Genomic DNA, 22,755 nt, shown 5'->3' on the forward strand with positions numbered 1-22,755 from the left:
CAACAGGGCACCCTCCACATAATGAGTTTTTCTTGCTGTATTTTATCCCATTTCTTCCTGTATTGTCCAACACTTTGTGCATAGTTTCATGGGGAAACAGTAGAATAGAACAGTGAGCAAACATATAGCTGTTAAAGGCACCAGAGCCTCTGGTGCAGAAGAATATGGAAATCCTGGCAGACAGGCTTTTTAATCTCTTTCATTTTCATGATGACCTCAGTTTTATTCTCAAATTCTTAACAGTAAGAGCTCAATCTTTCACATAATGTTTTCTACCTCTTGGGGCACCTTATTACATTACTTTCTTTGTCTTTCTGTCCTTGCTTCCCTGAATTCCATTGGTCCAGGATTCTTTTTTAAAAAATTGAAAATATTTTATTAGTGTGAAACAGAAAAAATAAAAACTCAAAACAGAAGAAAAGAACAAAGAAAACAGTGCTGGCTACAAAAACACTATTGGCAAATCTATACATGTGGGTGTGGGTGTGAGATAGACATAACACATAGGATAAGTCAACGGGGTTGATTAGGTCTTTATGGAAAAGTACTCTCAGTGGCCAACGTCTAGGCCCGGACATACTGTATATATCCTTAGTCAGGTAAGTGCATTTGGGGCATTGTTTATACTTCTAAACTATGTTAACTGACTTATTTAGGTAAGTTTACGATCAAAGTGGATCAGGACAGTGCTCTGAGTTGGATTTCCTGTTGCTGACCATTGGCTAGTACTGGAACCTTTAAAGGGAAATTGCAAACTGTTCATTCCCAAGCTGCCTTCTGAAAGTCATAGGTTCACTGCTCAGAAAGTGGATTCGGCAGGCTAATTGTATTCAAAACACCATTGGTAAAATGAAGCATGCAGACTCAGCATTCAGTAGTTGTGAAGGTTATGTTTGGGTCACTTTCTGACTGAGAGCACTTTCAGAGAGCGCAGTGCGCACAGCCAGCTGGATATCCAAACACCTCATGACCTCAGATATATTGATGCTCCATTGGCCAAAGAGGAGATTGTACAGAAAAGATTGGCAAACTTGGGAACAGCATCCAAAGTGTGCAAATATTTCTTGCACAAGTTTTCTGTTTGGACATTATGGTGGCAGCATATCTTGGGTGTGCTGGTGTCTGCAGGTGCTGTAACATCTGAAGACACAGTACTGGATCCCTTTGCAATGGGTTTGGGGTTATTTTTAGTGGAGATCACTGAACAAAAACCTCAGCAAACTTGCTCTCTACCTCTGCCTACTTCCAGCTTTTGAACTAACATTTTGACCCATTTCAGCTAAACACTGCAGTCATTCCAGAATAAATTGCCAGCCTTTGAAAATGAAAGTAATGTTTATGGGTCAGCTGACACACCGTTCCCCTTTGGTCCGTTAATTCATTCTTGTTTATGCTTGGCCAAAGGGAAGGTGGGAAGGGGGAGGAAGCTTGCATTTGTCAGACAAGTTTTGCACTGTTAACAGTCACATTTGGAGGATGAGAGCTCAAAGACAGCAATAAATTTGGATTCTGTCACATGGAGCTGCCTTATGCCATGTCAGGCCAGGGGTCTATCAAGGTCAGTATTATCTGCTCTACCTGGTAATAGCTCTCCAGGCTGTCTGGCAGAAATCATTCACATCACCTACTGCCTGGTCTTTTTAACCAGAGATGCTGTGTATTGAAACTGGGACCATGCAAAGCAGAAGCTCCACCTTGAGCTATGCCCTCTTCCCACATGAATGAATTCTTATTTACTGACGTTTCCTGTAATTCAGGTATCTTCCTTATTTCTAGCTCAGAGATTATTATCCCCATATTCTTAATATTCTGTATGGCACTTCAGTGGTTTTATAATGCTTTACCATCCATCATTTTTCAGTCTCCAAGGTAGGTCACTATCCCCTTTTACTGACAGGAAAATGGGGCAAGTATAGGTGCCAGCCATTTTAGTTCTGTACCGTCAGTACTGACTGGGAAATATGAATCTGTTGTTCTGCTCTCTTTTTGTGGTAAACTTGTCATTCACTCAAAGTGTTTCTGACCTCCGGAAGGATTCTATTAGCAAAAAAGCCATGGGTCCGAACTGGCTGTTCTTGTCCCTATTGTTCTGGGAACAATGGAGTCCTCTTAAATGAATTCAGCTGGAGGGGTTGGGGAGAGGGACAGAATGCTCCATAGGTTGAAAGAATACTTTGAGCCAACAAAAGCCAGGAAATGTGGAGTTACGACTCCTGCTAACTCAGACCTGAGGGAAAACAAACACGAAGCCACCAGCGTTAATTATGGATGTCTTGGCTTTTGCAGCCAAGGGGGGAGGAAGGAGAGGAGGGAGACAGCCTCAATTAACATTATTGAATTCTTTTCATATACTTCTACTACAAAAAGAGTCATCCCAGTGGACTTTTAAAAAGGAACCTTACGTTTAAGAGACAAGTTTTAAGTGACTAAATTGGCTGGAGCCATGGCAGAACACTAGAGGGTGCTGTTTCTCACAGTTGTGAGCAGCCTTTTGGGGATGGGTTTTGGGTGAGCTCTGGGTTGGGAAATTCCTGGAATTTTGGGAATGAAGCCTGGAGATGGACCTAGGTGGGATACAATGCCATGTCCAACCTCCAAAGCAGCTATTTTTTCCACGATCTTTGTCATCTGGCAGTCACGTGTAATTCCAGGAGCTCTCCTGACTCCATCTAGAGGCGGGCACTCTTCCATTTAAGGTTCAAGGGTTCTGTCTTATTGCAGGCAGTTCCTGTCCAGATGTGGGCCCATGAACCAATTGCTATCATTTAATTTGTACCCCGCCAATAGCATTCTGCCTACAAGCCATTTTTAGTCGGATGCCAATGCTGCAAATCACTGGTGGTGTTAAACTGCCACCTGCTGGCGGAGCGGGAAAAAATGCTATCTTACCTACTGCTGGTGTATGCACCCCCCATTTAATCCACTGAAACCATAAACAAGTGAGGAACGTAAATAAACTATACTAGGGTGACAGAAACGCTTCAGAAAACATCACAAAGAGCATGCCAAAGAGGCAGCTGTTCATGAAAGTTTTCTTAGGCTAACAGGATAGCTCCACCTGACCGGCATCAAACATAACGGGCGCATGGCTGACCTGCCTTTTCTGCTTGTTTTTTAGCTCCCTGTCCCCTTTGCGGTGTTCCTTCTGCTCTACAAGGAGAGGCTGGTGCCTTGCTGTCAGAGGAGCAGCCCCCCTCTGCTGCCAGCCGATGAATTGGCAATGGAAACACGGGCCATTGACAAAGATGATTCTTCTACTTCCTCACCCAAAATTCAGCCAGAAATAGGTAAGAGCTGCCATACTCACTTAACTGTATAGATGGGAGTAAAACCAGAAAGGGTGCTGTGTTTTTATAATGGACTACAACTGGACTCACAAGTTCATTTTGTTTGTAAAAAAGAGTTGAGTCGTATGATTTGAACCCCTGAATGCTAGAATGTTCCTTAATCTAGACATGGATAAACAAGTTGTCCAAGGCCACACAGGAAAGCAGTGGCAGAACAAGGAACTGAATACAGGCTTCCTGAGTATCATGCAAAAACTCTAATAGCTGTATCATTCCTCTTGGTGGCTATAAATCTATTCCCAGAACATACTGATGGTTTGATGTTTGGGTAACTATGGTGATAGTAGCCTTCCTCCAGCAGATAACTCTCTTTACCTTGTCACTGCCCACAGTTCAGCAAGCTATGCATGCCTGATAGGACTTCCCAAACGGTCACAAGATTACTTCCTCTCTCTACAGATCAGCCACTATTTTGGACACCTTGGTAAATGGCAAACAGAAATGGTGGCCAAAGTCTTGCAAGAAGACAAAATTTTGTGAGAGTTCAGGAACTGTTATGTGCACTTCCTGAAGGAGGGCAGCGAGATGAGGTTTGCCACCCACTCCAATCTACTGTCTAAGATGACCACCTCAGATTGTCTCATTATAGATCCAGCCCTACCAAAACCCTCCTCCTTTGGGTAAAGAAACCCAAATATTCCAAGTAGGTTGATCTGGTAGGCACTTCCTTTGCTGGTTTTCAATGATTTTGCAGCATAGCAGGACTTAGGTATTATGTGAATTTCTCTGCTATACTGTATTCAGCATTGCTTTTCATGCCCATCCATATAGAACCCTTTGCCAGTTTAGAATGACATTTCATAGATGGTTTGTATCAGTGACAAGAAAGTGAAAACTGGGTGTCCTAATTAGAGATGGGCATGAACCTAAGTATGAACCAAAAAAACCCACAAAACAGCTCGGTTTCCATGAACTTCCATGAACTGGACTAGTGGTTTGTTTGGTTCGTATTAAAGGGCCAGTTTAAATGGCCATTTCCCTGGGGAAATGGCCATTTAAACTTTTCCTGCCACTTGCAAGCAGCAGGTCCCTTTAAACTATCAACTGGCAGGCGGCGGGGCGGATTCCCCTGCCTGCCAGCTGATAGTTTAAAGGGTCTTGCCCCTTGCACGTGGCAGGAAAGGGCCCTTTAAATGATTACATGCCCCTTTCCCTGCCGGAAAGGAGCATTTAAACCCCACGAGCTACGAACTGGTTCGTAACTGGGCCAGTTCCGTGCCAGTTCGTGGTTCGTGGGATTTCCACGAACCACAAACTGGCCCGAACTGGCCCGAACCCCATGGTTTGGTTTTTTTCTGGTTCATGCCTATGTCTAGTCCTAATGAGTCTGTTTTCCTGTGTTGCAATAATTTCCTTGAGAAAAAGGAGCCTAATTATCATCTTCCATGGAAATGGTTTGAAGATGAGAACCTATTAGTGTGTTCCAAGAGCGTTGTTACCAGAACCTTGAAAGAATAATCTTGTGTGTGTGTTTAAATCTCTGTTTATCTGATGGTTTTGCTGTAGCATTTACCAGCTTTCAGAATGGTAGACAGTACATATGTATGGCACACACTGTCAGATATGTTTATGGCACATTTAGCTCTGTTTCAGTCCCCTCCCCTTCATACAGCAACTAGGCCAGCTTTCCTGGGGTCTTTGTGTCAAGCCAGGAAAATTACGGCATCAGCATGGCTGGCAAATCCCACATGGTGGAAGGACCTGTAAATCCCATGCTGTGTTGTAACCCCGCCCCCCCCAAGAGCCCTTCTGTACAAAAACTTTCCATGGAATATAGTCTGGTTAATCCAGTCCTAAACTTGATTTAAATCTTGATCTATAAACACAGCTGCGTTATTTTACCTGTGTAGGTTTACCATGGCCGATACTAGCCACTGGGGGTGGAGGGGGAGGTGTTGAGACAATTTGTGCTCAGAGTTTTTGGACTCTCTCTTACTATTCCCTTATCTGAAAGCAAATGGGCATGTTGGTTGTCAGAAGTTTTTTTGTAGAGTTCTTTTTTGGTTGCTCTTCTATATATCTAAATAGTACCAAGAAGCCCACAAGCAGAGCGATAAGGCAACACCCTTCCTCTCCTGATACCTGGACTAAATTTGTGTGAACTTTCTGAACCAGAAATTGGGGGAATGGCAGGTCCTGTTCCAAGTGCTCAGGTCCACTGTTAGGTGTGCAAGTGCTCAGCCATTCCCTGCAGTTGCTGTATGACTATGGGGAGCACAACTCCTTAAAAACCTACGTGTCTAGTTTGGCCTTAGGAGCTAGGGAAACAAGTGTGTGATCTCATACACACACGGGGTGGAGAAATAAGGAGTTGAAGCTCCAGATCTCACCTGAGCTTCCTGAAGCACAGATCCTTTCACTTCATTGTACTCGCTTACTGGTGTTCTTATATAACATTGGTCAAGTCTCTCTCTTCTCCAGAATCTGATGTCATAATGCAGTCTGGTGGTAGAGTTGAAGTTGATGGCAGGTTCTGAGTCCTCTCTTTGACAGTAGCTGGGTTTTCCAGCCTTCATTTTAATGCAGCAGTGAACAACCTTTCCTTTTCTCACCAGACAAGACCTGCAGAATGTCTTCAAAGGCACAGATAATATTGCTATGCCCCACAACCTATTCTAAAAGAAATTACTCTTGCATGTGTGATCCTGGCTAGTCAAGGAAGTTTGACAAGGCTTACTTGCATAGTATTGTTTTCTTTATTCAGGGCATGGTGACCTCTTTGGATGCTGCCAAAGCAAGAACTTCAGAGGAGTTCCTTGCTCTTACTTTGCAGTCCATGTGACTGGAGCCCTTCTCCTCTTCATGACTGATGGGATTATGGTAAGGATAAGTGGCAGAGAACTGGTGTCAGGCTGACAGCTGCATTGCTGTAAACTCCACAGAATGGGCTGGATGTGCTTGAACTATGCACCTGAGCGACAGTACTCATGAATCAAAAAAACAAATGAGGAGATTTCAGCCACAGACTTGCTGCCTGCTTTTTCCAGCAAGTAATAGTTGACAGGTATTTACTGGTAACATCCCTCATGCTAAATGTTCATGGAATTCATGCCAAGATTGTGCAGACTGTTCATTGTTTCCATATTTTACGCTTCCCTTTGCATGTCAGCTCCTTCTAGCCCAAAGCACTAACATTTGCACCTACTTATTAGGCTGATAATCCAAAACTGGAAGTGCAATTGCCCTTGTGGCCTTTATTTTCGGTGTTTCCTTACATTATGCTGAGGCCAAGACCCTTGAGTTAAGGATCGCCACAGCTCCCTCTAAACCTTTATCCAGTAAGGTTCTCATGGGCTTTGTGGAGGATGCCATACACAACATGAGGAAGGGGCCATCCTTAACAGTGTAAAAGACAGCAGTCCGTGTGGTGAAAATGCTGAGTATTGTCTGTCTCTCTTGCAGGGCGAGTATTCAGGTTTCGTGTACAGCTACGCTGTGGAGGAACCACTCTCAGTGGGACATAAGATGGCTGGATATCTGCCCAGCCTCTTCTGGGGGTTCATCACAATGGGCAGGCTCATCTCCATCCCTGTGTCATACAGAATGAAGCCAGCAACTATGGTTTTCATCAATGTGGTACGGCCAAATCTTATTCCTGTATTTCCAAGGCAGCTGAGATAAGGAACTTTGCAAAGAAGGCTGATTGGCTGCTGCACTCACAGGCTAGCTAGCAGCATTGAGCCAACCAGTGATTGGCTTCCTGATTTTGGAAGCAAGACCACACTACAAGCCCTAGCAATAAGACAGAGGACATGTTTGTAGTGTAAACAAATTGCTTAAACTGTGACATAGCTTTCCTTCAAGGAACCTTGAGAATTGTAGTTTGGTGTGAAGATCTCTTAATGAAATAGTCTTGGCATCCTCAATCTTTTTCATTTTCATGGTTCCTTAGGGTTTTTTCTGACAGCTGGCCATATTTAAAATCTGTGTGGGTTTGTAGCATGGATAAATTTCAGTTCCCTGTCCTCCCACTTAGTCAGTGAGAGCCTGTTCCCAGCAGTGTTCATGTATTTCAACACCTCTGCTTACTACTGGTATTTAAATGCTGTCTCACATGCATCCATCTTAATGAGAGAACCCATCAAATGAATCCTCTGGAGCTGCTGCCACCATCTTGTTGCAATTACTGCAAGAAGCCAAGATAGCAGGAAGTGGCTGAGCAAACATCTCAACAATTGTGTCTCCTTGTGGCAGAGAAATGAGTTCCAGAACCAGTTCTTGTGACAGCTACGTGGCTGCTGTGGGATATAGGATACTGGACTAGATGGACCTTTGGTCTGATCCAGCAGAACTTATTCTAAATTCCTGCCCCTTCCTGTTCTGCTTGTCAGGAGAGGAACCTGGTCCCTTCTTCTGGCAGTGAGGCTGTGGCACTTATTTTCTCCCCCCTCAGGAATGAATGTTAAAACTGGCCTCTGGCCTCCATTTTGGCTGCTGCCCTGTCTGGAGTCAGACCAGCATCAGAGAAGTGGTTCTTATTTATGCCGTTATTAAGATGGTAGGGTGAGACTCTGCCATGATGCACATAGTGTTACTTTGTTTTTACGGCCTGTGTTTAATGTGCAAGTGCTTTTCTGCACATGCTTAAAACAAGATGTAGATAAGATTTCTTCAGTCACTTTTCTCTCGGTCAAAGTTTTGCTCAACTTTTGAGAATGAGATGTTATTGGCTCTGTTTCTTGCTCTCGTTTCTCTCCTGTAGGTGTGTGCATGTGAATGGTAGGTATGGGACAAGTTGAGAGATAAAACCATTTGAAGTGAGCCCAACCAACATGTACTATTTTATCAGGCAGTAGAGTTCTCCCTGAATGAAATGCACACTGAGGTTTTGAGAAAAATCCATGTGGCCTTTTTGAAGGGTGTGGTGCATCCAGTTTGCAGCCATTCCTTGCCAGCAGTGGCCAGCCATGGACAGTCGTTGACAGTATCAGTGCCAATTTTGACTTCTCATGCATCAGGTCTGGAACACCAGTGTCCTACTTATGCTGGATCCCTGCCTTTAAAGGCAGTTTAAAAGTCACACCCTGTGCTGTTGTGGGGATGTGCAGTTGTATCCAGTGATGAAAAAAAAATACTCATGGGTAGAAATAATCTTTGGCCCACCGCCAGGTGCAACCATCTCCTATCTAAACACAGCTGCAGGGCACTTTGTTCCCAACAGGAAAAGGGAGGAAAGTGTCTATGTGAACAAAATGCCTTGCAGCTGCTTGTGAGAGATGGGAGGAGATTGCTGGAGCAGGTGAGCCAGGCAGCAGAGTGCTTTTGCGTAGCTGCTCTGTTGGTGCTGCTGCCGAAGACCAGAGTGGCTTTAGTTTATCTGGCCTTTGGTGCAGAGATGCTATAGACATGTCTGTGTTGGAGAGGTCAAAGAGCATTTACTGCACTGTGAGCTGCTTCTTGGTGTTTGTCTCTCTTTGCCTTTACTTAAAACAAGATGTTCCGTTGGAATGCAGGGAAATGGCATGAGGAATTTTTATACTCCAGCAGAGCATCTAACGTACCATCTGGATTTCATGCCTGTAAATCAAAGAGCATTCATATGTGCTACTGTTATCAAATGATTAGAGTTAAAATTAATTTCTGATCACCCACCAAGAAGGCTTTCTTATCTCATACGCAATGCTTCTTGTGGGGCAGTCTGGATACTCTGAAGTCATTTACTTTGTTCAGTTACAAGTCACTGGGCAGTGGGTTGCTGAGAGGCAAGGCCCACCTCAGCCATCTTCTGGGTCTATCTTTTTTAAAAATTGCTGTTCATCTTTTTGAGTCAAGTCCCCAACTTCTTGACTCCATGTTGATCCCTCACTCCTGTCCCGGTCTGTTATCACAGGTTGGAGTGCTTGTCACATTCTTCCTGCTCCTGATCTTTTCCTCCAGTGTGGTTTTCTTGTTTGTGGGGACAGCATCTCTGGGCTTGTTCCTCAGCAGCACTTTCCCCAGCGTGCTGGCCTACACTGAAGACATCCTTCAGTACAGAGGTAAGCCAACTTTCTAAGCCTGCTTTCTTCCATCTGGAATAGCACTGACAGCCACAATTGAGGCAGAGGAAAGGCTTGCCAGTGCCCAGCGAGAGGAACTGACTCATTTTGTTTTGAGACTGATTTTAGGCAGACAGCCTGCCTTATTCCTTGAGCTCTGGCCAAGCAACGGCCTTCCTTATAAAGCATAATTGGCAGCCTTGGTAGGTGACGTTTCTTTTGTACTTTACAAACAGGACTCTGAAGAATATTTCACATATTTAAGTGTTTAAGGTGTACACAAAAAAGATTATGTACCTGCACACCTAGATCTGTGAATGCAATAGAAAGGTACATTTGTCAGGGAGCAGCAACTGGCTGTGGACTCCTATTTATAGTAAACTTAGTAGTAAGCCCAGATTCGCTACCAGATAGTGTGTGAAATACCTCTAAAGAAGAGCAAACATCTTATCCTTAGCACATGGAAGCCTGTGCTTCTACCATTCCTTGTTAAATGTCGTCCTCTGTTCTGTTGCTATCATCACATCTCCAGCAACAGCCTGGACAGGAGAAACTTAGTCTAATGGGAAGGAAGCCACACAGGTTTTTAAAGATCGGCTTGCCAGAGAAACTGAACATACACCCATTCTACAATAGCTACCTAGTCTTCATTTTATTTGCTTGTAACCCTTTCCATTTTAGGCTGTGCCACCACTGTGTTGGTGACGGGAGCAGGACTTGGAGAGATGGTTTTGCAGTTGCTGGTAGGATCGGTAAGTCCTCTCCAGTGTTTTGTGTTCCTCACCTCCACTCTTTGTGCTGCCACTCAAGACTAATTTTCACAACCATCTTACAAAAGGGATGCTGAACATTTCCCCTAGATGTGTAAATTGTGGAAATATTTCTCATTGCTTATGGAGACTCTAGAGAGCTAGGTTTGAAGATGGATCGAGATGAATGACAACCAGTAATTGGATTTGTTATGACAAATATATCATAACCTACTAGCCTCCGATTGTAGAATTTGTAAACCTGCAGCTGTCATGGAGTCAGCCCAGGCCATTGGGTAGCATTTTAAGTTTTTCTGTTTTGGAGAATGCCATTGTCTAGTTTTCACTATCTTGCTTCTTTTCAATGGAAGTGAAGCGAAGCTTTCATTTAATCACGTTTATCAGATGATTTAGACACACTTGCAAGCAGAACCTGAACAGTTCCCTTCTTGAACTAGCGACCACCAACTCCCCACCACCCCAGCAGAGTTTCACTCCCTCCAGTTAAGGCCAAATCCCTGGGGAAACAGATTATGTTTGCTGTTTTCTGTAGAGTTTAGACACTCAGGCTCAACCACTTGCCGGGGCAAAGGCTACTCCAGTCAAGCACTGTTATTCCTCTGGCTCTGAACCTCTCTTATTAGTTGGTGTTATGCAGGACCTGTCTCTAAACAACCTAAAGTCAATGTTTTCCTTTGTGACAGATCATTCACGATCAGGGCAGTTACAGTTTCCTGGTCTGTGGAACCATCTTTGGAGCCTTGGCCTTCACTTTCTACGTCTTCCTTCTATTTTTCCACAGGATGCACCCTCACCCCCAATCAGGTAAGAACAGCCAGCCTGTACCCTTGCACTTCAGAAAGAAAGGAAGAGTGGGGCATATGTTAGCTCAGAGCAAGTGGGTAGACCTCCCCATGAAAATACAAGGAAGCGTTTATTTTACAGCTGCTTCCTGTCCCGTCTTCCTGCTTGGACTGGCCCACAACTCTCTTGCAGGAACACACGAGTTTACTTTCTTTTCTGTGGCCTCCTCCTCCAACTGTAAATGAAACACATCATAGAAATGGAAAGTAGGTGTGGGAAAGAACACTTTCAAATTAGCAGGATATTAGCTATCTATATTTTCAATTAGAAGGCAAACTGGGAGTTTTGTTCCTGTTCCAGAATTAACACCTTTTTCTGTCAACAGCTGATCTATTCTTAAAAACGATAAGCATCACTCTTGTTCTGAAGGCAGTATCACATCCACTTTCTTTCAGACAAATCTATCTCCAGCATTGCTTTGTTATGCCTGTGATGAAATTGTTTCATGGTCCCTTGTATATTTCAGGGTTTCCCACAATGTATCACTTATAAGGTAGAAGGCATTAAGTATTCTAATGTCCTTCGCCATAATCAGCGCCAGTGAGGTTTTCATGGGTTTTATGGGAAGTTTTCTTTTGCAGATATGGATCTGTCACCTGACAAGCCGCCACCACCCATAGGGGAGCCTGAACTTTATCAGAGCTAAAGGAAGCATCACATTTGTAATTGGATCAAGCACAGTGTCACTACGAACGAAAGATTTGCTTTCACCACCTGGTTAAACTACCTGAATTTTTTTTTTTTTTTTACAATGAGACTCTTTGTTTCCAACTTGTTCCTAGCAAAGAAGCATTCATGATTACCATGGAAGGCTCCTTGCAGCATAAACCAAGGGACTGAAGCTGCAGAATCCTAGAAGGGCTGAAATTTTGATATGGAAATCTAATTTCTTTGGTAGAGAAACGTGTAGAGGCAGGTGGTGAACAAGTGTACTGCTGTCACTTTTTTACATGCTGTGGGGCACCCTCCTTATATACACTCTCACTAGGAGGTCTCTCTCTCTATAACCGTCCTAATTTGGTAGCCTGCAAGCTGTTTACTGCAGAGTAATTTTTTACAAAATCCTCTAACCCTGCTGCTATATCACTATTGTGATATGCAACTTTTGTACAACCCCGTATGGGATTTTGTTACCTTAGCATGGCTGAAGGGCCCCCAAGGTGGGAGAGTGGTTTAAGTATAGCAGTTGGACCAAAATAGGTTGCGCTCTTAAAATTAGCCCAATAGCTGTAGCCTTCTTTGGTTGCCAGAATTTCCCAACTGGGACTGGGTGAAAGTTCTGATGTACATGAAGCCAAACATCAAGTCTCTTCCATTATGTGCAATATAACAAGAGGTGCCTTCCAGAAGCAGAACTTGAAAGGTACTGAACAGCCGAGAGTGAAGGTAGTCAAACAATAGTAGTAATTTTAACGACTGCTATGAAGAGGTGGCGGTGAGATAGCTTGAAGACGGAACTTGAGCAGAATGGAGCTGACTTTGTTGCAAATGCTGCCCCCTAATATACATATGTATATACAGGGAATGTTAATTAATGTGATTGCTCTTGTTGCATGAACTTTTGTGGAGTGACTTAAGATGGGACCCAGCAACTTCACGAAAGCAGAAAAAGTGCCCTACAGGCTGGTCACCCTGCTCATTTCAAAAGTGTACATGATACCAAACCTTTGTTGCCATTTGACTTACAGAATGCTATGTTGCATGGGTATGCACCCTCATCTTTGATTTCTGTGTGGCCCAAACCTTGAAATACAACCTCCTTGAATACAGAGTGTATGTGTTCATGTCTTATATATATACATACACACACAATTATATAAGTGGGAAGGCAGACAGCTCCCAAGTAGGTAACTGCCTATTTTATCCACAGATCTGCTGTTTTATGGGGTTCTTTCAAAAAATACAGGCATAGGAAGATCTTTGCTGAAAGCAACAAGGCACCTGCTGTTAAGTAGGTTACATATTCTTAACAGCTTATGAGTTGACTATTGCTGACTCTGTGACAGCTGCATTCAACTTACTTGGGTGTGTTTAAACTCTCCATAGACTACAATTTTTACATGAAATGTGGTTGCCAAGCAGCCAAATCAGTTCACTTGCAAAAAGCTATCTGAAAGAGATACAAAAACATGCTCTGACCAAGATGGTGAAAAGTAGCCTCATCTCATCAAAATATCAGAAGTTAGTAACAACAACAACCGATTTATATACCACCCTTCAGGACAACTTCATGCCCACTCAGAGCAGTTTACAAAGTATGTTATTTTATCACCCTGTGAAGTGGGTGGGGCTGAGAGAGCTCTGAGAAGCTGTGACGAAGCCAGTTGGGTGACCTTGGGTCAGTGGAGTGAGGAATCCAACCCGGTTCTCCAGATTAGAGTCCCACCGCTCTTACCATGACACCAAACTGGCTCTCAGTTAAGCAGGGTTGGCCTGGTCAGTATCTGAATGGAAGACTGGGACAGGGACACTGTGCAGAGGCAGGCAATAGCAAATCACTTCTGAACATCTCCTGCTTTGAATACCTTTGAATATCTTTCTATATATAGCCATAGCAACATCCAAAACTGAGGTACTGCACCTTGACAGTGGAATGCAACCAACTGATGCACTTACTGATGCCTTCAGAAAAGACATCTCACAATAAATTTGATGCTTTATTACCTTGGCTGCAATCATTCATTTTGAGTGTGTTACAGGAAATGAAAAAAGCAATATAACAATAGCTAGGGCAGAGTGAGGAGGGAGAGATGCTACAAGTTCTGTGACTGGAATCTCCCGGGGTTCCCTGTGGGAGCAGGCAGAGTTTTGCTGGGTCTGCCAACACTGAGAGCTATGGTGGTCATGGAGGGGGCAGAGATGATGAGATGGGGGCGGCAGGAAAGTTGCAGGAAGGAGGAATCCCATTCCCCTCTACCTTTGTTCCCTCCTCAGCCACTTTTCCATGCCTCCCCCGCCCCCCCCCCCCCGCCCCTTAGCTGCTGCCTCCCAGGAAGGCCTGCAGGAGGATGGAGCACCAGCTAGCAGGTGGGCTGGGCCCTCTCCTCTGGCAGTGGTGGCATGCCAAACATAGCCGAGTTGTTTGGAGTGCCCAGCTGCCAGGCAGTTCCTGTGGGGCTTGTCCAGTCGCTCACTGAAGTCTCTGAATGCGCAGAACTCAGGTAAGGACTTCTTCGTGGGGAAAGGGTTAACTCCCAGTTTTGTTTTCTCGGTTTAGTTTTTCTGAGGTCCCCCCCCCCCGCCAAGGTTGCAGAAACATCTCTCTTGGTACCCTCTAACGTGTAGGTTAAGGTTTCTACATGGGAGAGGTACTTGGGAATTAGTATTGATGATGATCATGATGATCATGACGACAATGATGATGATGGAAGCAGGTTCAACTTTTTCCCTCTCAAGTTATTTTGCTAAAATTGAACCCACACACACACACTGCCTGCCTTTTTCGAGCTAAAAAGTAATAATAATGGGACACACACACACCCGTGTGGTTTCTATCGCCATTTTTTTTTTAAATGCTGGGCAGACGTAGTGTCTCTTTAATCTGACACAGCTACCTAAAGCAATGCACTGGTGCATGCACACCCAGATATTGGCACTGCCACTTTGGGTAGCTTTGATCCCCTGTAGTGGGACAGGAGAATTGGTTCAATCTCCGCAAACACATTGTGGTTAATACTGTCAAAGCTGACAGAGATGGCCTTCTGTTCACCACCTTGTACATGGTCCCACTCCCACAAAGGGAACTATTCACAGTACTGTATGCCTGCACTACACCCTTTTATGCAGGATCTAACCTGTGAAAAGCAGATTTCCCCATGCAGTTTACCCCTACCGGATCCCTGCACATTAGTCTTTCACACTAATTTCTCCTGACTGATTACTCTTAATAATTCATGATTCGTCCATCCATACACCAGTTAACAGTTACAGATTCTTAGAACAATGTAAAAGCAAAAAAGGCTTAGGAAATCTGTAAGTGAGGCTGAGGCAGAAGGTTCAACTCTTTCCAAACCCATGTTCTGGAACTGAAGCAGGAGGCCACGAGAGTATTTCTCTTTTCAGTTGGCAAGGGTCTCAGATGGGACTTGGATACAGCAAGAATAGTGCTGAGGAATGAATATGCATCACTTTAAGACTTTCCAGTCTTCAACTACAGTTCCGTCACTGAATATACACAGAAGGAGACACTGAACATAAGGATACGGACAATACTAGGCATCTGAGACACCTGATGAGAACACTGTTGTATCTATTTCAAGAAAATTTGAACTAAGCACTTATACTGTACCATATGGCAACTTCTTCTAATGCAGAAGCGAAGATATATTCAAGACAAGGAGTTTTGTTAAAAATATTTATTTAAAAAAATACAATTGTTTTGCAAGTTTGGTTGCACATACTTAACATAATTTGCTACAAGGTTTAAATTCAACTTGCATTATTATACAAAGCAAATCCCTCTGTCTGTTCTTTTAACACTCCTCTCCCACAAAAAACTCTTTAAAAAATGCCATAACTTTTTTTTTCTGCACAGAAAATCTAACCAATAGAAAAAGTCACCTGATTTCTCAGGAAAGACCTTCATTATGTTTAGATGTAAAAACAAACAGCGGATACACTATCCTTTGAAAGCATTATCAGTCCAGCAAATGAAATTACCATGCAACCCATGACTACTTTAAGACTAACTCTGGACAATTCTTGGTCAAATCTGACATGCTCCCCCAAATAAAACACTTTCCACAGAAGCACATTTCACCTTCTAACCAGCATCACAACATTATGAAGGTCTCCCTAATATGTTACCCAGAGATGCTTACAGTCCAACAAAATTAATAACACTGACTTTTCTTAAAACTTTGGCTACTTATACAACTGTATTACATACTAGACCTGTTCACAACTTACACTGAGTGCATGTACAGCATACACTTGATTTTTTCTTTATACATGCACTGATTAATTCTCATGTTACAATCAACACAGGTATAGCTGAACATGTGATTTAAACCCCACTTGTATCCAGGTCCTGGTCCCTCGCTTCATTTATAAAGTGAATGCTTGTTAGCTCTTCCTTAAAACATGTACATGCACTCACTATAATGAGAACAGGACTACTGGCATAATTTTTACACAATGGCATCAGCAAACTGGATATAGAAAAGATACAGAATTTCATTTTTTTAAGGGAGCAAGACGCCAAAAAGCTACTTTTCTCCCCAGCTAACTTCACAACTGTTGTATCTGTAGGCTAAATACCTGCCAAACATTGAGAAAACCCAATTAGACAGACTGCCAAATCCTCAAAAAGAGCACATACCATATTGGCAAGTATATATGGAGGCACGTGAATTGCGTGCATTTTCCATTTCTTGATGAACTAAACTTTCCCTTTGATATTCCAGGCTACACAGATGCTGCAGACCGAAACACCTCCTTCCCTTATGGACTAGGCTAACAACTTACCCCCCCCCCCCGGCCCAGCTGCAAGCAGTAGGGTAGAAGGAGCTTGACACAATTTTATTTCCTTTACAGCGATCAGTGAAAGGGCCCTGGGAAATGGACTGGACATTACAGCAGGAGGCTTCTCTTTCCCTTCCGCCAGTCCGATAGGTGGCTCTTTGGAGTAGAAACAGAGGACCCTGCAAATGCCAGTCCCATTGCTGTTTCCTGCATCAGCCAGCCTGGTCCATCTCCAGTTAGCCAGCAGGTGGACAGTCAAGTCAGAGCCATACTAAGTAAAAAAGCTTCTGGAAAATTAATCAAGAAAAAGGGAACCGATGATGACAGCACTTGTTTAACATCAACGTGACAATTACAAATTCATGTCTTGCCCTCTGCTACACCAGTCCAATGCCAGAACAAGCAAATTCTACTGAGTAGAAGAATTCAGCAGGATGTGTCATTTCTGAACGACCGAAGAGCTCAGTCCACTGAGATCCTGTTATGTTAAGTAGGTGTACTGTGCACAGCCTGCCCATTCAATGGGAACATCCAAGCTCCCCACCTTCCAAGGGACTGCAACTAAACCGTGCCTGTATAAGCTAACAAAGAAGAGTTTATCACCATTCTGGCAGGAACTTACCAGTATTTTAGAGCAATGAAAGTCAACTCACTTGTTCCTTAGCCATAGTTTAGCTAGTGGCTTTCATTTTATGAGCATTTTCCTGCATTGCAATATACAGATCAAGCAATGTAGGTTCTGGTCCCATCCCCCCACCCAATCCCCAGACTTTCCTTGCTTAAAAGATGCAGGAATACTAAATGTAAATACAATATAGCAAACAAAAGCATTAAGTATGCTACTGTACCCATCACAAGCACTGTGACGTACATAAGGCCATCTGGTAACACTGCAGTAAAAATACAAACTATATTTTAAAATTTCTTTAAAAACAAGACTTTCCATACAAGGTTTACAAAGTATTTATTTTTAAATCTATCTAATATATAAAATTCTGTGCAACTGAACAGCAAGACTGAAAGTCAACAACTTTAAAGCACAGTTTCAAAACATACAAGCAATTTTTTAAAAAGCTCACAGCTCAAGAGACCTGCTAACAAACTTGCATATTCAAGCCCCTCCCTTACTAATTACACAAAGTAAACAAAGAGACTGACATTCTGAAACCTCCCATGGGCGAGGACAGCCTGAAGATAAATGCTTCCAGTTATAAATATAGTGCTCTTTTAAAGTACTGTTCAAGAATCACCTGTGAAAAGCCCGGTAGGACAATTTCCTAATAGCTCATGCCTCTTTGTTAACACATCTGGCATTAAACATCTTGCTGCGGCACTTTGGAATTCACCCATTACGAAGAAATTTACTCTGAGCTGATTATTCCAAATCCATCTCACTGAGATTTAAGAAGTAAATCTTTGCCTAAATTACTATTCATGTAACTATGAAGAGCAAACAGCCTTATTTTGCCAGCTTCATTGCCAGGTTCAAATCCTCACTCAGCAATCAAAGCTTGCTTAGTGATCTTAATGACCTTGGACCAGTCACATACTCTCAGCCTAGCCTACCATACAGGGTTGTTGTGAGAACAAAATGGACAATGGGAGACAATTTAAACCACTTTGGGTCACCACTGGGGGGAAGAGTAGGGTATAAATGAAGTAATATATATACACATAACGTGTGTGTGTGTGTGTGTGTGTGTGTGTGTGTGTGTGTACACATATATATACACACACACACACACACACACAACTATTATCTGCAGTGCATAAATAAAAGCATAGCATTGGACCTTTAAGTTAGACTATAAGGTTAGCTTTGAACACAGGGAGCCAAACTCTTCAGAAATATTGTTCAAGCAGAAGAGTGATTGTTTGCAAAAATTAACATACTGACAAGAGTATTTATACAAATGAATGAGATCTGTTCATCTCTGGATCTGACAGAAATACAGACACAAAACCTGTATTCACATTAGCCTCTGGGCAATACTGAAACTCAGAATTTAAAAACAAGATCAGGAATCCAACCATTTCCTAGGGAGAGCAGACAGACAAGAGTTAACGTATCCAAATTACTTCAAGAGAGTACACTGGACCTATAGACAGCTCTTTTTGCCCCCTGCCTTGCTCAAGATGTGCAGAACCCCAGAGTACTAAGGGCTTTAGTCTGTAACTTTTGCTCCCTGATGCTCTGCCTCTTGTGTGCCTTGCCACAGAAGACCTTTCCTAGAAGAAAACAGCTTACAGCTAAGCAGGAATTCCAAAGCAGCAAATCACTGGGTTCATTTTCATTTTACAGACATCTACATTAAGGAAAACAAAGGGGGCTGGACACAAAGGCACACTAGGACCACACAGCTCAACCAGTCTGCACTAGATGCCTTTCACAGCTGAACTGACCCAGCCACTTATTGCTTCAACAAGGCTGCTGTTCCCTTCACCCTCTTTCCCCAACACAAACCCCATGTCTGTTTCCCATAGTCTTGGTGCAATTAAGGTAGCCCTTGAACCCCCAAAAGCAACATGCACAGTTAATGAGTTTACCCTTGAGGAAAATGTCATTCTTGTTCAAGGATGCCTTGATGGACGGCAGATAAAGGGTGCATCTGACAGCCTGAGGAGGAATTCACGATGCAATACAGCCTCCACTCTTTCAGTGAGAGGATCATGTTCCATCGCCCTCCACTCTACACCACAGTAGAAGGAAAAGGACACAGGTCCCCTCACCTAGGCTACCAGAGCTGTACACATCCTTTCTTTCCTGGGCAGCGAAAAAGAGAGAGCCTCACTAAAATGGGCTGTTCAAAGACTGAAACAGGCTTTACTTCTGCCCTCTTACTATCGATAGAGAATGGTAAAGAAGCTCTAGCACAGGTTAAAAAGCAATTACTGGAGCTTGGTTTTAGAAGTACATGTCCACATGCTAAAATGGTGTGTTCTCTTTCCTATTGGGGGGGGGGGGAACTAGATGCCCCAGTAACCCTCTCTGCATATTTAAAATTTTTTAATTATTCCTAGATCTTACAATATTTTTCTGGTTGCCAGATTAATGCCATACCATCACCTGAATTAAAGGGTCCATTTGTAGGAACTCCTTGATCAAAGTTTCTCTTTTCTTCTAAGATCTAAATACTACTAAAGGAAGGTTCATGATCACACAGAAATGCAATGGATGAATAAAATGAAGCTACAAAGCTCCACCAAATCACCAGAAATTGAGGTGGCGTCATTCCGTTTCTGCCCATTATCGCTTACAGCAGTTCATTTTACAAAACTACTACCAAGATGATCTAAGTTTTGCATCATTTGTGCATCTAAAAATACTGCGCAGATGTTTCACGCTACTGCATAAGAACTATATCTGAAAAAAGATAATTTGGTTTTTTTCCCCACTGGTGGAGGAAAAGTGAAGCAGGAACTGGAAAGAAAATTTAATTGCTGCCCATCTCAAGAAGGAATTTTAAAGTGAGAGAGTTTTTAAAGCAGAGAATTCAAGATCTCTTTGACCTGACACACATGCCAAAAGCAGACAGGCTAGAATGACAGCTGTTAAAAGATGCTGGTATTACATTTGACCCGGAGGCAGCACATGAGCTGCTGTGCAAACAGAAGAATGCAAAATGTCTCCTCTCGTTTACTACTTGAAGCTATTTTTCTGCACAGCTCTATTAAAAAGCCTATAAAATATTGCACATTCAATTTAGGCATAACCAGAAAGGGCCTTTTAAACCATTATCAAAGGATGTCTGGAAAAGAAATCAGTAATGTGCCCCTGACAACAGACTGTGCACGCCATGTTTGCCTTGGGCGTCCATCCATAGGTACAAATTCTTTTCCTCCTACCATACTTTTGAAGAGAGGCATTTTTGGAAGAAGAGGCCAACAGTTTAACTTTTGCACAGTTCTTGAGATGACATGTCACGATTCTATAGGGATCAAAATAAAACAAAAATCAAGTGCTTTTTCCTCTTGTACAGTGAGTCTTGAGGATATCCTCTGCAGAAATTGCTCCTAAAAGGGACTGTCATAGTTATAGTTCTAATGGACACGTGTTACCCTTCCAAAGCCAAAAAGCAAAGCAAAACTATCAGACCAATTTTCTGGTATTTATCTTAACTTTCTAACAAGTGTCTATTTGACGTTGCAGGTCTTAAGGTGCTTTCAAAAATTACAGATAGCACTGGCAGCTGTTCCCTGGATCCAAACATGGTATGTGTGTAGAACTTCTGTGGTACTCAGAGTATCTATAAGATACCTTGGGAGCCTACGCACACAATTTGCAAATGTGTTTTCCACCTCTAGATAAGGAAACAAAACTTGCCCATTAGCAAGCCCTAGACCAATTAGAAGAGAGTTTGAATTGCCCCCACAGCTCAGGAGGGGTTAACCGTTACCATGCCACAAAGTTAAGTGCAGTCTGAAAGCCACTTTAAGCTACTGCAGACTATAAAGCGCTCATGTCAACCTTCCCACCCACACCCCTTCTCATGTAACAAGAAACTCTTCCAATAACTTCAAGTTATTTTTAGTTTTAGGAGCATCTATATGCCCAAAACTTCAGCCCAGTTATTTCTCTGATTTAAAGAGAACATTGCACAACCCATTCCAGCAGGAGCCAAAAGAACAGAAGTCTCCCTAGTGTTGGCGGGAAAGAGGGGCACAAAACATAAGTGCTTGTTTCCCCAGTGTCAAGTCTGCATATAACATTCTAAAAAGGCAAGAAAACTATACACAAAGCCTGACACATATGTGATCCATCCTAAATGGCCACAAAGCACCCATTACAGGGATTTTCAGCTGGTATGATTTGCTAAAGAGTCAGTTTCTATGCTAGATATCAGAGAGGAGATTTATTGCCTAACAAGAACTATTTTGACTTACAATACTCAAATATCTTTAGAATACTCAAGAAATTCGTTCTATAATCTATGCAAAGTTTTACTGTTTCAGCTCACAGAATCATGTGTTCTTCTTGGAAAATGACTAAATCTTTTGCTATAGCACACCAAGCTACATATTCTTTATAGACAACACCCTGAAAAGATTGTCTGATACTCTCCTATACCACCATAAATGTCTCTGTGCAAGGAAATAACAGATTCTTGCAGATTCCTGTAGCATTCTTACAGAAGTCGTCAACCCTAAAAGCAAGGCCAGAAAACCCCCTTTTCCCAAGAATTTCTGGGAATGCCAGCTTCCAATAATGGTTAAGATTATCAAACCAAGCACAGTCAGTTACCAGTCAAAAGGGAAGGCTTTGTCTGCTGCAGGCACTATAGATTCAACCACTGAATCCAAAGAGAAGATCCCCTTTACCAAAAGAAGTCTCATTAAACCACAGGTGCACAATGAACAGCCTAGAGGGGTCATGCTGTGCATCCTATAGCTCCTTCCCATGAGGCTGGAGGTGTTAACATACACACTCCTAGAAGCTTCTCACTGTGTTGTTACCATGTGATACAGTAAAAAATTTCCGCTCTCCTGAGGTGAGGGGGGTCAGCTGTTTTCTGGGCAAACAGCTGGCATTCTGCCCTCCTCCTTCAATTTCCCCACTGGTTTGAAACACGCCCCCCTCAAGACAAACAGTTATGGGCCATAATGAAGCCAGGTGAAGTGATAGGGTGGCCCACTTCCAGTCAAGATCCATTAAGGGCCATGTAACTACTTCAGTTGTGCGCTTCTGTGATAAACCAAAATAATCAGAGAAGAGAAAACATGGAGGCGAGACTCCAATTAAGGCGTTTCCACACAAATTCCCTCACATCTTGAAGGAAATTTTCACAAAGGCATTTGAACTGGGAATGGCAAAAATCGACTCAGCTCAGTCTCTGTGGAACTGAACACACTTGTTAAAAATGATTGCATCACTTTGATGAACTCTCACCCTCTTGTTTCCCAATCTGTCATTTTCCCATAAGCCCATACTATGTCTTCTGTAAGTCCGGGGAGAAAGGCCCAGGAGTAGATGGCCCATCCATTCCTGACACAGTAAATGGTCCGTGAGTGTTCAGCACCGATGGAAACTGCAAAACAGAAAGAGATATTAAGATTGTAGTCCTGTAAAAGGATTTATTTGCTTTGGTATTTATCCTTGTCACTGATGGCTGATATGCCAAGGCCTTTGTATCAATGAAGCTAGCAAACACTTTTCAAACTTCTGAGTTTTTCATTTGAGCTTCTAGTGAGGAGAATAAGGACCAATTTCACAGTACTATTTCTGAGAATGGGGTTTGCATTTCAGTTGAGCATATCTTATTAAAGTGGCACAATGAGCCGAAACGAGTTCCCTCAATTCAACCTGGGTTGAATTGCCTCAAGGTTTGACGGGAAATGTAGGCATTTCTCCTTCCC

The 22,755-nt window shown here is 42.9% G+C and overlaps 2 protein-coding genes across 3 annotated transcripts in view; one reads left to right on the forward strand and one right to left on the reverse strand.

The window, feature by feature from the left end:
- MFSD4A (major facilitator superfamily domain containing 4A) overlaps positions 1 to 13,601 on the forward strand; it is a 61,841-nt gene extending 48,240 nt beyond the window's left edge. Inside the window, exons 4-10 of the mRNA XM_054979143.1 lie at positions 3,119 to 3,287; positions 6,052 to 6,167; positions 6,750 to 6,923; positions 9,178 to 9,325; positions 10,007 to 10,077; positions 10,779 to 10,899; positions 11,520 to 13,601. Coding sequence (XP_054835118.1) covers positions 3,119 to 3,287; positions 6,052 to 6,167; positions 6,750 to 6,923; positions 9,178 to 9,325; positions 10,007 to 10,077; positions 10,779 to 10,899; positions 11,520 to 11,584 — 864 coding nt within the window. The 3' untranslated portion in view covers positions 11,585 to 13,601. The remainder of the gene's footprint in view (positions 1 to 3,118; positions 3,288 to 6,051; positions 6,168 to 6,749; positions 6,924 to 9,177; positions 9,326 to 10,006; positions 10,078 to 10,778; positions 10,900 to 11,519) is intronic.
- Positions 13,602 to 15,278: 1,677 nt separating this feature from the next.
- Positions 15,279 to 22,755, reverse strand: part of ELK4 (ETS transcription factor ELK4) — a 36,107-nt gene continuing 28,630 nt past the window's right edge. For both annotated transcript variants that reach the window (XM_054980115.1, XM_054980114.1), the window contains exon 5: positions 15,279 to 22,427. In XM_054980115.1, coding sequence (XP_054836090.1) covers positions 22,329 to 22,427 — 99 coding nt within the window. In that variant the 3' untranslated portion in view covers positions 15,279 to 22,328. The remainder of the gene's footprint in view (positions 22,428 to 22,755) is intronic.

This window comes from Eublepharis macularius, chromosome 5 (assembly GCF_028583425.1).
Source record: "Eublepharis macularius isolate TG4126 chromosome 5, MPM_Emac_v1.0, whole genome shotgun sequence".
In the NCBI taxonomy this organism is placed as follows: Eukaryota; Metazoa; Chordata; class Lepidosauria; order Squamata; family Eublepharidae; genus Eublepharis; species Eublepharis macularius.